This window comes from Strongylocentrotus purpuratus, unplaced genomic scaffold (assembly GCF_000002235.5).
Source record: "Strongylocentrotus purpuratus isolate Spur 01 unplaced genomic scaffold, Spur_5.0 spur5_scaffold_2, whole genome shotgun sequence".
Classification (NCBI taxonomy): Eukaryota; Metazoa; Echinodermata; class Echinoidea; order Camarodonta; family Strongylocentrotidae; genus Strongylocentrotus; species Strongylocentrotus purpuratus.
The window spans coordinates 5,066,225-5,080,505 of NW_022145605.1; the positions used below are offsets into that span (position 1 = coordinate 5,066,225).

General features: G+C 39.7%; 2 protein-coding genes across 3 annotated transcripts; both read right to left on the reverse strand.

Moving 5' to 3' along the window:
• Window positions 1–776: 776 nt before the first annotated feature.
• Window positions 777–1,538, reverse strand: LOC105442649. Its single transcript, XM_011674962.1, has one exon. It carries the CDS (start codon window positions 1,536–1,538, stop codon window positions 777–779), a length of 762 nt encoding a protein of 253 aa, XP_011673264.1.
• A 1,084-nt stretch (window positions 1,539–2,622) lies between these two features.
• Window positions 2,623–5,657, reverse strand: LOC115926612. Of its 2 annotated transcripts, XM_030991484.1 has the most exons (3): window positions 5,101–5,657; window positions 4,563–4,870; window positions 2,623–2,696 (listed from the first exon to the last, which is right to left on the reverse strand). In XM_030991484.1, exons 1-2 carry the CDS (start codon window positions 5,470–5,472, stop codon window positions 4,589–4,591), a joined length of 654 nt encoding a protein of 217 aa, XP_030847344.1. In that variant the 5' UTR covers window positions 5,473–5,657; the 3' UTR covers window positions 2,623–2,696; window positions 4,563–4,588. The 2 variants fall into 2 exon arrangements, with proteins under 2 accessions (XP_030847344.1, XP_030847343.1); XM_030991483.1 differs by lacking the exon at window positions 2,623–2,696 and having other exon boundaries at window positions 3,953–4,870.
• Window positions 5,658–14,281: the final 8,624 nt, after the last annotated feature.

The window sequence follows — 14,281 nt, forward strand, 5'->3', positions numbered from 1 at the left end:
AGAAGACCCTCCTGAGTCCTACCTTTTGAAGTAAAAAACATTTAGATAGTTTTTTTTGTTGGAACAAATAGGGAAGTTGCCCGGCTACATCACAATGACTTTCTTCCTCCACTTACGTTCCGTCAGAAAGTTAATTTATATTCTATATCTACCTTAATACAAAATAAATGACAAGTTTGAAACAGGATATTGGTGAACAGATTGGTACGGAGCAGTACTGGCTCTTGACTCTTCTTTATTTTTGTTTACACTTCTTCTTTTTACAAATTCTTCTTTCAATTTGATGGATAATAACACGACGTGTAATATAGACAGTAAACATGAGACACGTTTAAATATGTAGAACCAGGTAGGCTGTATTTAGGCGCCTACGGAAAGCATTACATGCGCACGAAATATATACATCAATTTTGTTAGGTGGAAGCTAATCGTGCGATTTATCTATATTTATTTATTTATTTATTTAGTTTTAAGGATAAACCTAGCGTAAATGGAAAACAAGGCGTCCAGTGCCTAGCTAGTGTTGGACACTAGTTTACGGAGGCCACGAACAACCCCCAATGTATTTGTTATTTTTTGGAGGAAACGTGGTTGCGACCAAGGGAACTGAACGAGGGCGCACTCCCTGTTCCTTGTTTATGAAAAAACCGTGCACCTACAATTATTTTGGATAAGAGTTTTGTAGGTGTCATGTAAACATACGTGTAAACTAGCGAAATTGTTGGCAGTATACTACGAATTTACGTGCTAGATAGTCAAATACGAATGATAGTGATTCAAATTCCGAGGCTCTGTGAAGGTATGAGGTCAGACTTGGCGTCGGGTTGTAAATAAGCGTTCCTGGCCTTTGTCGACTTCCATCGTCCGTGCCTCGAAATCAGAAAAGGTGAGACATTGGCGTTTAAGGCTGCAGTTGCCCCTCCTGACCTCATGCTGTGGAGACCGTAAGCTGAGATGTCAGTTACAAACGGCTTGATGGCGTCTAGTACTATTTCACGGGTACGGGTATAACTGAGAGGGTGAACGGTAGGAGTTAAACCTTTGGTAGATGAGCATAGTCTACGAAGGACAGGTAGAAGCGAGCCCGGAGGATCTCGAAGGGCTGCAAGATATCTCTCAGCTACACGAACTGGACATGATTGCTTGAATGATCTAGCGATAACGACATCAGACCCCTGTCTAAATTGGTCTGTTTTTGAGCTCGCGAGATGAATGACGAGACGATCAGATGTGAATGTGAGGTCGTTATTGGAAATATTTTTCAGATCATCAAATCTCAAGAAACCAGCATAAGAAATAAAGCACGCAAACAAAACCCGTAGATCTGCTAGAGAAGCATGGTCATGCCCGTATTTCTCGTAGATCTTCATCAGAATATTCGGGGTGATCGGATGCTTTCTTAGTGTCGGTGAAGATGTGGCGCGTTTGAAACCTTGCAGGGCGAGCTTGACCATTGGGTTATCGGTAGGAGAATGCAGACCTGCTAAGTTGTGGACCCACTTTATAGCTGCTGTCGCAGAGTCGGCAAGCGACTTCATGCCGGTTGTAGCCAAATGTGATATGTACAGAGATAAATGGAAGGATTGCACCGGGAAAACCGACACACCTTTTTTAGACGTGGCCCAATCCTCCCATCTTTTCCAAGAATGAAGGTATTGCTTGGTGGTTGAAGATGCCTTGGCAGTCATCAGGAGTGAAGGAAGATCATAGACTGCCAAGGCTTGTAATGATGGATCCTGGAGTGGCGAGGACAGCTTGCTCCATTCTTCTGCCAAATGGAAGATATAAAAAAGAAACAAAACAGCAAAACCGACAAAAATAGCGTGGTCGCATAAAAGGGCGACAACTTTTGACGATCATGATCATGACACAAATAATGATCGGTGTAAATAAATGCTATGCATTTGCTTCTTTAATATGATATATGTAATAGTTTTAAAAGGGAAGTTATTTTGGGATGGGAGGGTAACAGAGCTCTGACTGCATAACCGAGAATGAGCGTGTAAGCTCGAATCTCGAATAACGAGAATGCATATAACAAAAGATTACATAATGCAGCTGTTCGCGAAGGTATGCGTTCGATAACGAACATAAATTCCACTTTCTTCCTCCACTTACGTTCCGTCAGAAAGTTAATTTATATTCTATATCTACCTTAATACAAAATAAATGACAAGTTTGAAACAGGATATTGGTGAACAGATTGGTACGGAGCAGTACTGGCTCTTGAGAAAACGCCAAAGAAAGTTGGAGAAGACGGGTAAAGAGTGACACTGACGCTTGTACATCTGTCTGCATTAAATCAATATTGCATACCAAATGATGCATTGAAACGATTTATGCATACCAAATGATGCATTGACAATTTATGCATACCAAATGATGCGTTAAACTATTTTTTTTTTTTTTTTTTTTAAATTTGTTTATGCCAAATGATGCATTAAATCAATGTTGCATACCAAATGATGCGTTAAAACGATGTTTACATGCCAAATGATGCATTAACAATTTTTGCATGCCAAATGATGCATCCATGAAACAATGAACTAAAACAAAGGTGCATGTCAAATGACGCATTAAACAAAATAGCATACCTAATGATACATTTTAGACACATGTTGAACAGTATCCCATTTCCGTACAACAAAATCCCCGATTATTCTGTCGGGGTGGACGTTTATAGTCGAAACGGAGAGCTAAGGAAAGAAAAGAAGGGTTCTCATTAAAAACGGTTGCGACTCCTAAAGAAGATGGGTGAAAGGAAATGTTAAGAAGCCTCCAATCGTGCACGTGAGGGTCCAAATGAGATCCGTCTGGACAGACAATCGGCCAAAAGTAAGAAGAAGGCCACTTAGGGATGATCAAGGTCGCGGTGGCACCATCTGATGCTAAGCGCTTGATGACCTGTGAGATAAGGCATACGGGTGGACAAATATAATTGTTATCAAAGTGCCAGTCCTGGCAGAAGGCGTCCACACCGGAAGTACCCCTGCACCAAAATCTGGAGTTAAAGGTTAAGACTTTCTTATTTTGAGGCGAGGCGAATCTGTCCACAGTATGAGGTCCCCACAAGGAGTCGATGACTGAAAAGGAAACTTCATCGATTTCCCAATCATCATAGTCTTGGTATTTACTTATTTTATCGGCTATTTTGTTCTCGCTCCTAGGCAACCATTCTGGATATATGACGATATTATGAGTTTGGCACAAATCGAAAATTGCAAGAGCAATGTCATGAAGGTCTGGCTTGACACTCCCGTTCTTGATAATGCGTGGGACATTTGCATTGTCTGTCATCCACTTGAGCTTTTGATTTTGGAAAAGAGAATGGCCTTCAGAAATTATTCGAAGTACGGCGGCCAGTTCGCGCCAAGTAGAACTTTTGAGCGACTCTGCGCGAGTCCACTTTCCGTGGAAACGCGTGTGAGTGTTGTCCTGTACGTAGCCTCCGTAACCGGTATCGCTAGCGTCTGAAAAAACTAGCGCAGATGGGGCTAAACAAAATTTAAAAGGAAAACCATTAAACTCTGTAATATTCTTCGTCCAAAAATGCAGTTCTTTGATTACGGGATCGGGTAGCATTATGGAATCTGACCAAAGCGCACGTGATTCGATTGCGCGATACGAGGCGCGTGTCTTGAGCCTACATATAGGACCGAGTGCGAGAGACATTGAGATGATTTGTCCCGCGAATGAAGCCAAATTCTTTATAGGTACTGGTCGTGCTGACTGTGTCAAAGAAACAATCGCTTCGATGCTGAGCAGCAATTTGTTGATCTTAGATTGTGGTACAAAAAATCGCTCTGCTATTGAATCTAGAACGAGACCTAGATATTGGATTTGATTTGTGGGTTCCCATTTGCATTTTGTCTTGCTGGGGACAAACCCGCTGCGGGTAAGGGTGTCGCGCACTAAGGTCATGCTCGATAGAGCCGAACTGAGGCTTGGGGAAATGACGAGACCGTCGTCGATATAAACGAAGGAAATAATGCCGCGGGCGCGCCAGTAATAGACTAATGGTCTAGTTAGCTTGGTAAACAAGTAACATGCGCTGTTGAGGCCAAAAGGTAGAACCGTGAATATGTAATATCTAACGATTGAATCATTATGAACCCAGGAGAAGCCTAAGTATTGCTGGTGTGGGGGGAAGATATCGACGTGATGATATCCGGATTCCAGATCGAAAGAGAAATAAAATTGGTTTGGACCGAGTACTTGTGAAATGTGGGGTAAATCTTCATACTTGAATTTAAACTTCTTAACATATTTATTTGGGTGGCGTAGGTCCAGAACCAATCGTAACTTTTTGCCTTCAGCGACTGTTAATGGATTGCAGCATGTGGGACGTGATTTTACTTCGACGACGCACTGTCTTTTCAACAAATCGGCAATGGCCGTCTCAACAAACTCAGAATGATTCAAACTCGATCTGTTATTCTTTGCATAAAACTGAGGGGGAAATATGTCAAAAGGTAACTTATAGCCTTCATTGATAATATCAAGAATAAATGGTGTGGCTTTAAGCTCAGACTTCCAAAAATTATAAGATCGTTTAAGTCTACCTTTGACTCCTGGTGGTAGCTTCACTCTAAAGGGTTCCTTGGGTGACGCCTGGGGGCCCTGGTTGCTGGCGTAATGGCTGTCGACTGGCTCTGATAGCTGGACAACTGGTACGGACGTGACCGGCGATGCCGCACTGGAAGCAGACACGGTTATCGTAGCGGCGCTGAAAATTTGGTGTGAAGGTGGCCGGGAAGCGGCGAAAAGAACCAACAGGGCGTTGAGCAGGGCGAGGATATGGGCGGGGCCTTCCCCGGGTCGACCTTTTGGCCGAAGATTCCGCTCTTTTTGCAGAAGCGGCTTTCTCCGCCTAGACAAAGAAAGGTAGCATGAATTAATAAATACGCTCGGATATTTTGTGATACATAATATATAATCGATATCTAATACTGTGTGCAAATAAGAGACTGCTTTCCGCATAATATACAATCGGTTATAATTAAATGATATAACCGTTATTTCTAATCGTTCATTCATTTCATTGTGAACAAATTATGTAAGTGAATTCGAGGACAATTTAATGGAAAAATTACGTATTACCTTTCGAAGACGCTTCTCATCGCCGGAGTCGTCGGCAAGTTCATCGGCGACATATTCGTTTACAGTTGACCATCCGAGTGGCGACCGGTCAGCGATTCTTATCAGCTTTTGCCTGTCATTAAGTTCTCGGAGTGCTTCCTTCAGGGTTAGCGCTGTCGTGTCAAAATCCCCCTGCTCGTTTAGGGCGATGCCTCTCTCAATCAATCTTTCGACCTTTTTAGAGTGTTCAAACTGTTGTTTGTTCCCTTCGCTCTTGAATGCTGGGATGGGTTTGGGTTGTTGAACCGTCGATGTGCAGGTGTCAACCCGGCGCTGTAAGGCGTGGATGGCCGACAGGATTTCTTCGTTCGAGGCGGCGGGAATTTCGTCCATATCGTTATGGGTGTGGCAGTTAGCTTGAAGTACTTGTTAGGCCTATAAGTATAAGAACCGAGAGCTCTGACTGCATAACCGAGAATGAGCGTGTAAGCTCGAATCTCGAATAACGAGAATGCATATAACAAAAGATTACATAATGCAGCTGTTCGCGAAGGTATGCGTTCGATAACGAACATAAATTCCACATTACCGATTCTCCCAATTTGAAGTTCCATTACTATACAATTTTCAACGGGTATCCGGACACCTACCCACTGCACTTCCACCCCCGGATACCCACCCCAAGTCAACTACCCCTTGGACAACTACCCCCTAGGGCAACAACCCTCTAGGACGACTATTCCCCCCCCCCCGGGACAACTATCCCCCGGACAACTACCCCCTGACAACTACCCACCAGACAACTACCCCTAGGACAACTACCCCCGGACAACTACCCCTAGGATAGTTGTCCGGGGGTAGTTGTTAAAGAGGATGGTTGTCGTAATGGGGTAGTTGACTGGGGGTGGTTATCCGGGGATGGATGTCAAGGGAGTAGGTGAACTAGAAATTTTTCAACAATATTTTATAATTTATTCATTGTCCGATTTCGTTCAAAGTTTCACCAGTGTGCTTCTCAGGATGTTCTGCTTTCTATTGGATTAGCTTGATATTAGAATAAGCGACTCCCTGGGTAATTTTGGCCAGAGTAGGGTAAGTCAATATTCTTTTGTCAATGATGAAGAAAAAGCACGCAGATTGTGTTTAAAGGCACTCAGTATTTGATGAAAACTCGAAAACGAGTCTGTTTTTAGATGCAAAGAATGCTTAAGACAGTTTGACGTCGTGAGCTGGAGTAAGGGCAATCTTTACTCATACTTTGTCATAGCAAAAATGGTCCTCTAGTATTTTGTTTTGTATATGTTTCTTATGAGTGCTGACATTCACGCTTGCCGTTATACCCGCCCACATATCGTAAGAATATCATCAACAAAAGCTTCTATATACCTCCTGCATGAATTCTCTAGAATCAATACTTTTGATGACTCGCTCTTTCACTTCTTTTGGATTTTTTTTCTCACGCAAATGACACTAAACAAAGAACTTCTGGAAATATTAGTGGCGTAATTCATACTTTTTGTTTTTTTATTCTATCCCCTCTAAGAAAATATAGTTGAATTGAACACAAAATTTGTAACATAATTTGAATGGAACATGCTAACTGACATAATTTCATAATAATAATAATTAATAGGCCTTTATATCGCATAATACAGGGATGTCTCTAAACTCTTTACAAAGATGATTAAGAAAGTTGAATAATTTACTATGAACGAATCGTAAACGTAGTAAGGAAGGCGAAAATTAACTTTAATGCAAATCAGAATAACAAGATAACTAAACTTAGTAGAAATCATGGAATACAATATATTGATTTCTTTTCTAACTCAAATTACTACTAGGAATTTTTAAAACTTCAATGGATATCGTACATTTTATGCGAATGCGACAAATAATAGTTTTTATATACAAGTTTCTTTATATACACCAAAATTAAAAGTCTAACAAAATAAAGTACACATAGCAAGTCTATTAATCCTTAAATGAGTAAATTCAATTTGAATTGAACATGAAATTTCTAACACAGGTGTGTTCTTTTTCACATGGTTGGACTGTAGACTAAAATAACATTTCCCACCCCCTTTATTTAGAGGGGGTTCCTTGTTACCGGGATAGTGTGACGGTTTAACAATTATGTATAGTTTCAAGCTAAATCATCGGTATCCATTTCACTGTCACGTTCACTCTGTTTACCTTTCAACTGACATAGTACAGAATGACATGAATAAATGAAATGACTCTGTTAAATCTTTTACCTTTCCTTAATAGATCCCTCATCCTTCTCTCTCTCTCTCGCTCTCCTCTTTGTCGTCTTTCCCAGCTTGTCCCTTTACATTTTCTCCCTTTCTGTCCTCTGGCGATTTTTGTTTATGCTTATTATGAGTTTGAGGTACAAAAATGATGTTAAACAATTCTTCTTCATTTCTAATCCCAATTTTTGTTCCTTGTCAATTTCGGTGGATGTACTGTATTCTTTTATATAATTTTGAACAATGCAATTATGTAAATGTTTAGTGTATCAGTTTTTGGACTGATTTACAAGGAATTTTCAATCAATAAACCTAAGCCTATGAGTGAACGAATGAATAACTGAATTATAAATGCATTGTAAGCAAAACAAAATAGAAGAACTTGGGTACGAGAAATTAAGGATATACAGAGAAAATTCACCCAATTCACAATTTTAACGCACAGATCCAGTAAACAACTATGGACATATAAGTATTAAAAAAAGAATGATGTTCTAAATGTCCTTGGAACAAAAAACAAACAAAAATAGAATTATGCCTTCACCATGCTAACCATTATTATGAATTAAGTTAACAAACTTGGACAAATTGCATATCCATATACTTTGCATATTTTTCAACAAACGTTTTATAAAATGATTACATTGGCACCAGCATGAGTATTACAGAATCTTATCGGTATGACAAATAGTATTGGAAGGAGGCAGCTGCACAGCCCCCATATTAGCGGGAATGCCTGTGTATTCTATTTGCCATGTACCCCCATCCCCTTCCCATTTCCGTCTTTGATTTTGATTATCTTCCTACATCTGTCTCCAAAATAACCGTTACCGCCATTTACAATAATGAGAGCAACGCCTTGACACTTCATGGACGAAGTACGGCGGCATAATGAAATCGGTTAACATTATATTAGCATTATAACAGAGCGGAGTATAGACCAACTATTTGATAAAGTAATCGGGTAAAAAGCGAGCTTTCGATTTAGGCACCCGACGTCGGCTACTACGAGTTAGAGCGTGGAGACGTTGCGCAGCTCAAGTCCGTTCCCTTCGAGGCACGACGGCGCTTTCGTCGGTCACGTGACCATTTTTTGAGATCAGGTGATTAAATCAAGTAATAAATTCACAGTGAGCGAAAATCTGATACGAAGAATAACGTAAGGATGACAGAAATAGAAAGTAAGAATGATACAACAATAAATAACACAAGAAAAGGTGATAGAAGAATAAACAAAGGATAGCAAGAAGAAAAACAGAAAGAGAAGTTGATAGATGGATCATGGAAGAAACAAAGAATTCATAAGGAAAGACAGAAAGAGAAAGTGATAGAATTATAAAACAAAGTATAACATAAGGAAAGACTGACAGAAAGAGAAAGTGATAGAAATGATAAAAACGAAGAATAACATAAGAGAAGGTGATAAAAGGAAGAAACAAAGAATAACATAATGAAAGATAGAGAGAGAAAGTGATATAATGATAAAAACAAAGAATAATATAAAAAAGGTGATCGAAGGAAGGAACAAAGAATAACATAAGGAAAGATAGAAAGAGGAAGTGATATAATGATAAAACAAAGAATAACATAAGGAAAGACAGAAAGAGAAAGTGATAGAATGAGAAAAAAAAGGAATAACATAAGAGATTGTGATAGAAGGAAGAAACAAAGAATAACATAAAGAAAGATAGAAAGTGGAAGTGATATAATGATAAAAACAAAGACTAACATAAGAGAAGGTAATGGAAGGAAGAAACAAAGAATAAAATAAGGAAAGACAGAAAGAGATAGAAATGATAAAACAAACTATAACATAAGAAAAGGTGATAGAAAAAGAAACAAAAGATAGCAAGAGGAAATAATAGAATAATTAAAACAAAGAATAACATTACAGAAGGTGATGAAACTGCACTCAGGTTGACTTTTTCACGGCGACGGGGATTCACGGAAATTGCCCCCGACTCCCGTTGTGTCATCTGGAGGGTGTTTCACAAAGATCCTAAGTTGAACTTATCTCTAAGTTGGACTAACAATTATGGAAAGCCGTTAGCATCATTGAAAATATTTTGTAAAAGTTATTTTAAAAGGAATAAAATGCTGATTCAAACATTCATATTGTCTATTATCAAGGAGATTTCATGTTCTTGATGTAAAGTCAATGAAAAGTCTAAAATACTTCAAATTATTTTTGCAAATATTTAATTTTAAGGCTACAAATGGCACTCCATAATTTTTAAGTCCAACTTAGAGTTAAGTTCGACTTAGGATCTTTGTGAAACACCCCCCAGGAAGGGAACGTGGGCCCAGAAGCTCACGCATGCGCAGGGGATAAATATGACGTCACGCTAAAATCGAAAGCTCGCTAATACGACTACGGACAACGAAACCGAAGCGTGAGGCGAACTTCGGTCCATTTCGCGAACACTGACCATGTAGAGATTACGTCGCTGACTACTGTTAATCAAGTTCATTCGTTTACGTGCAGTTGTCCAAATAAAGACGGAGATGAAATTAATCATTATTTGCCAAGCTACACTCCCTTTAAGTTTGGCTGGAATCCATTAACCGGTTCTTGGGATAACGCGATCACGAAAAGGGGACAGGACGTACGGTCGTATACGGGCATACGTACGGACGTGCGGACAACCCGAAGACATAATGCCTCTGGCTCCTTTGTAGCGGAGGCATAAAAAGCAAATGAAACTGACCTTGTTTTCTGAGTACCATTGCATTTACCCTCCAAACCTTTTAACCCCTCCAATTTGACATTACTTCACTTATGTTCTTGTAATTGTTCTTCTTTATATTGTGCTTATTGCTGTCTTTTGTGGAATCTTTAACTAATATATATACTCAGTAATATAAATTATAATATTCAGGGAACTTTTTTTTTCAATTATTCTCCTATTTCATTTGAAGTTATTGTATAAACTGAACATTCTCTGCCTCAGTATGTATATATATACTTGCAGGGGCGTCGCTAAAGGGGGGGGGGGGGGTGGTGGGGTGCGACACTCCCACCTGTCAGGATATTGTCGGTAAAAAGTGCGAACAAATGAGAAAAGGGGGATGGAAAAGAAACGAAAGGAAGGAGAGATAAAAAAGGAAAGGAAAAGAACCAAAAAAAGGGAAAAGAAAAGAAAAGAAAGGAAAGAGAGGAAAAGAAAGGAAAGAAAAGAAAAGAAAAAAAGGAAAAAAAATAAGAAGAGGAAGGAGAGGAAAGGGAGGAAGGAAGGGAAGCGGGACATGAATGAGAGGAGAGAGAGGGGGTAAGAGCCTGAGAGAAGAGGAGTGGGTGTAAGAGAGAGAGGGGGATGTTGGGTGGAGTCTTCTCGTCGAGGGAGCAAGAAAGATACTCATAGATAATGTTGCTGTGTCAGGTCAGCTGTGTCGGTATTCCTGCTCGATCCCGTGTACTATATCAATGCAGAAGCTTGAACTCGGTGAGATGCATTATGTCGGCAGTTTTTTTTTTCGCTACTAACTGTGACTTTATATCTGCTCTGACGACTTCGAAGTTTCACCTTAATAGTATCAGCAAAATTATTTTTAAAATTCGCAACCCCGAGATTCGAACCTGAGAATTTTGGCGCACAGGCGTCGCACTCTTTTCAATCACGCCACATCGAATGATTGCTAAAAGATTGTTTGTACATTTAAATAGCTACGATGCTGACTAGTCTTGACGAAATAAACCGTATATTTATGTGGTCGACGAAAATGACCATGTGCGCATACGCAAGTATAGTTCATGGGAAAAACAATTTAGCCCCCTGGCCCCGGATTTATAGGGTTAAATTTGTAGATATTGGGACATTGGCATTAATCTATTTGTCGGTAATTGGTGGCTAGTTTTGTCGATAATCGGTGGCTTTTACCACCCCCCCCCCCCCCATTGAAAAAGGTCTAGCGACGCCCCTGTGTACTTAACACGCTTTTGATTTTGCTTTTTTTTTAAAAATGAAAATGAAATTAATAAACAAACTGAACTGAACTGAGCTCAACTAAGGCTTGCAAGGCAGGGGCACTAAAAGGACTGCATCCGGGATTTCTAAAGTTTTTACATTCGATGAACCGTCAACTCATGATTATTCAGGCAAAGAGGTGCCTCGAATATCCTAATTATTGGGCAGTGAGGTACCAAAATATCCTCCTATTGAGACAACGAGGTACTTGAATATATAATTTCAACTGGTGTATGCACAACGGGGCATTTTTTCCACTTGACCGAATAACAATGTTTGGGTTTTGTTAGTTAAATAAACTCCACGTTGAATCTAAAACACTCGAACCATTCTCCCTTGTCTCATGGAAGATGTAAAGGCTATCACGAGTGCAGAAAGCAATCTCTCCCGTTTTGAATACTTGCAAATAGCATGCATCATGTGGTATAAGTATCTGGAAATCCGTTAGGATGTTTTTTATGCATCCGTTGGGCTCTTGTTTGTACTGAACGATGCTCAACAGACCCTGATCCCGCTTAACCCAAGCAATGATAACTGAATTATCATGACACACAGCAGGGTAAGGTTCTACACCAACGTCGCTGATACTACGAGCGATAGCGCCAGACACATCGTCGATCAAGTGTACCTCAAAGTTACTCTTAACGACAATCGCTTGACTGGATGTCATCGCAAAGATCTGCGTGAATGGATTTCCGATGTACGTTATCTCTCTAATTGCCCTGCCACCTTCTGGTTTAAATACCTGTATTTTCTTGCATACTTGGTAACCTACGAAGATAAGCCCATCCTTGCCTACAGTAAGACCACCAGATGTACCGTTTGCAACATTCTTTGTCTCAAACGTTACCTGAAGCTTTTCACTAAGATCTGTGTACCGAGAAATCCTGTTATAAGAGTCGCGAATTACGTATCCGGTACCAAGCATAAAGTGTAAGTCATGAACTTGAACAGATTCCAGAACGGTACCTAGTTTGAAGCCCCCAGAAGAATATATGAGTATTCCTCCACTGCAACAACAAACAGCCATTTGATTATTCGGTGATATTGCGATTCCCTTCACGGTACCTCCAACAGGCACCAGAGCCCGCAGAACCAACTTGGGCTCCCTTTTTCTATTCACCGGGGGCCTAGGTAGCTGGCCAAACTGGCCAAACTGGCCAAACTGGCCGAATCCAGGTACTTTCAGACTCCCGAAGCCAAAAAGTGATCTGGCTGTTATGTTTGATTGCAGTCCACCCACGTCTCCATCAGGAACCCAAGTCCCCCTCCTGCACGTAGGACACAGCAGAACGTCTGTTCTCAAATGAGACGCCAGGAGAGTCTCAAGACAGACCCTGCAGAAGGTATGGGAGCAGGTCAGGTTCCTGGGGTCCCTGCAGATTCTCCCGCAGACACGACACTCGCGGTTATTAAGGAAAGCCTGCAAGGAAGTAGCCATCATTGACAACTCTAGCACACGACCTGCGAACAAAACATCGGTGAATTAATTGGCCAACTCAATCAAAAGTGTTAAATACTTTTGTTAATACTTATCTAGCTAATATTGCACTGACAAATTTAAAACATAATAGAGCCTACCCAGTACAACATCTTGAAGATACTTTACGTTTCTTCTTCAGAACTTACCTTACAAAGAAGCTCTAATGACAACTATGCTTTCAATAAGGGGTGTATGATGATGTTTCAGTCATCAATAACTCAAATTATAACCAGCTGTAAGAGCATGTCAAACAATTTTTTTTTCTTCAGAGCTTTGGAATTCCCACCAACGTTCACGATAGAAAATAGTATTTTAACCCTGGCTCGTGTGATCCTTTTGCTGAACCGAACCTCGACCAATGACCTCGTTCAATGACCTCAATATTTTAAACTGACTAACGTGACATTATTTTCTTTGGTAACAAATTAATTTGTTTGCTGTATTTGCTATTTTTGCTTGTTTCACTTTGTATATCATGTTATGTTAAGGCCTTCTTGCCCACCTATTATTGTTGTTTTTCACCATTACAACCACTTCAATCAAATGTTAGTTTTATTCATGGTAACGTATAATCTTCAAGCTGAGCTTTCAATAGGTTCCTCACATTTCACCCTAAACCTACTATTCAATTAAATTAATTTCGACGTCTTTTCAAAGAATTGATTATATAACGTGACACATTTAGTATATTACATATTATGTTCTAATTTTGTCAAATATATAAATTCTTTTTTTGTGAAATGTGAAACAAATAAAACTTGAACTTGAACTTGAAACTTGAACCGTTCACCCGCTCACCTGTCAGCGATCCCTCTCATGAAAACTATTTAACCTGTTGTGTACAGGAACTGGGGGTTTTCTGTATTAAAACCTATGGGATGAGAGCATTCAGTAGTCAAGTGTTTAAATGAGTATGATTTGTTTTCCGTAGGGGTGGAATTTCCCGCTCATATTTCTTGTATAACTTAACGCTTGCACTTTCTGGTACTGGTACTGTTTAGCTACGGTGTATTTTTTAATATAATTATATCATTCACTTATTCCATACTCGAGTTATGCGTACCTTTTATATTATTATATTTATATTATTATTCGTTATTCAATATGGGATGTGTACATTAAAACTCAACTTGGTGAAATAATTAAGTACATCGTAAGTAACGTCATCATGCTGTATAACGCATATTTTACCACTCTCATCCCACTTCTCTTTTCCTTGCCTCCATCTCTTTTATTTTCCATTCTGATCTCTTCTGATCGCTTGTTTCTCCTCTCTACCACCTCTTCCTCCCTCCTGTTTTCATCTTTACCTCAACTTTGTTCAATTCTTGCTTGGACAAAATAATTACAGTAAAATTCGCCCCCTCCTCCAATTCAGGCTCACTCGCCGCTGCATTATGAATTCCTCTTTCCAATTTGTTTGTTAATTTCCTTTTTAGACATGAGAAGGCGTAGGATCTAAATAAACAAACAAATAAAATAACTCTATACTAGAAGATTATCTG

What these genes read in the sequence shown, in the direction of transcription:
- LOC105442649 (XM_011674962.1), bottom strand. Translation starts at nt 1,538, where the DNA reads ATGAAGTCGCTTGCCGACTCTGCGACAGCAGCTATAAAGTGGGTCCAC.
- LOC115926612 (XM_030991484.1), bottom strand. Translation starts at nt 5,472, where the DNA reads ATGGACGAAATTCCCGCCGCCTCGAACGAAGAAATCCTGTCGGCCATC. An exon ending in ATGAGAAGCGTCTTCGAAAG is followed by an intron (nt 4,871 to 5,100) that starts GTAATACGTAAT and finishes TTCTTTGTCTAG; the next exon opens with GCGGAGAAAGCCGCTTCTGC.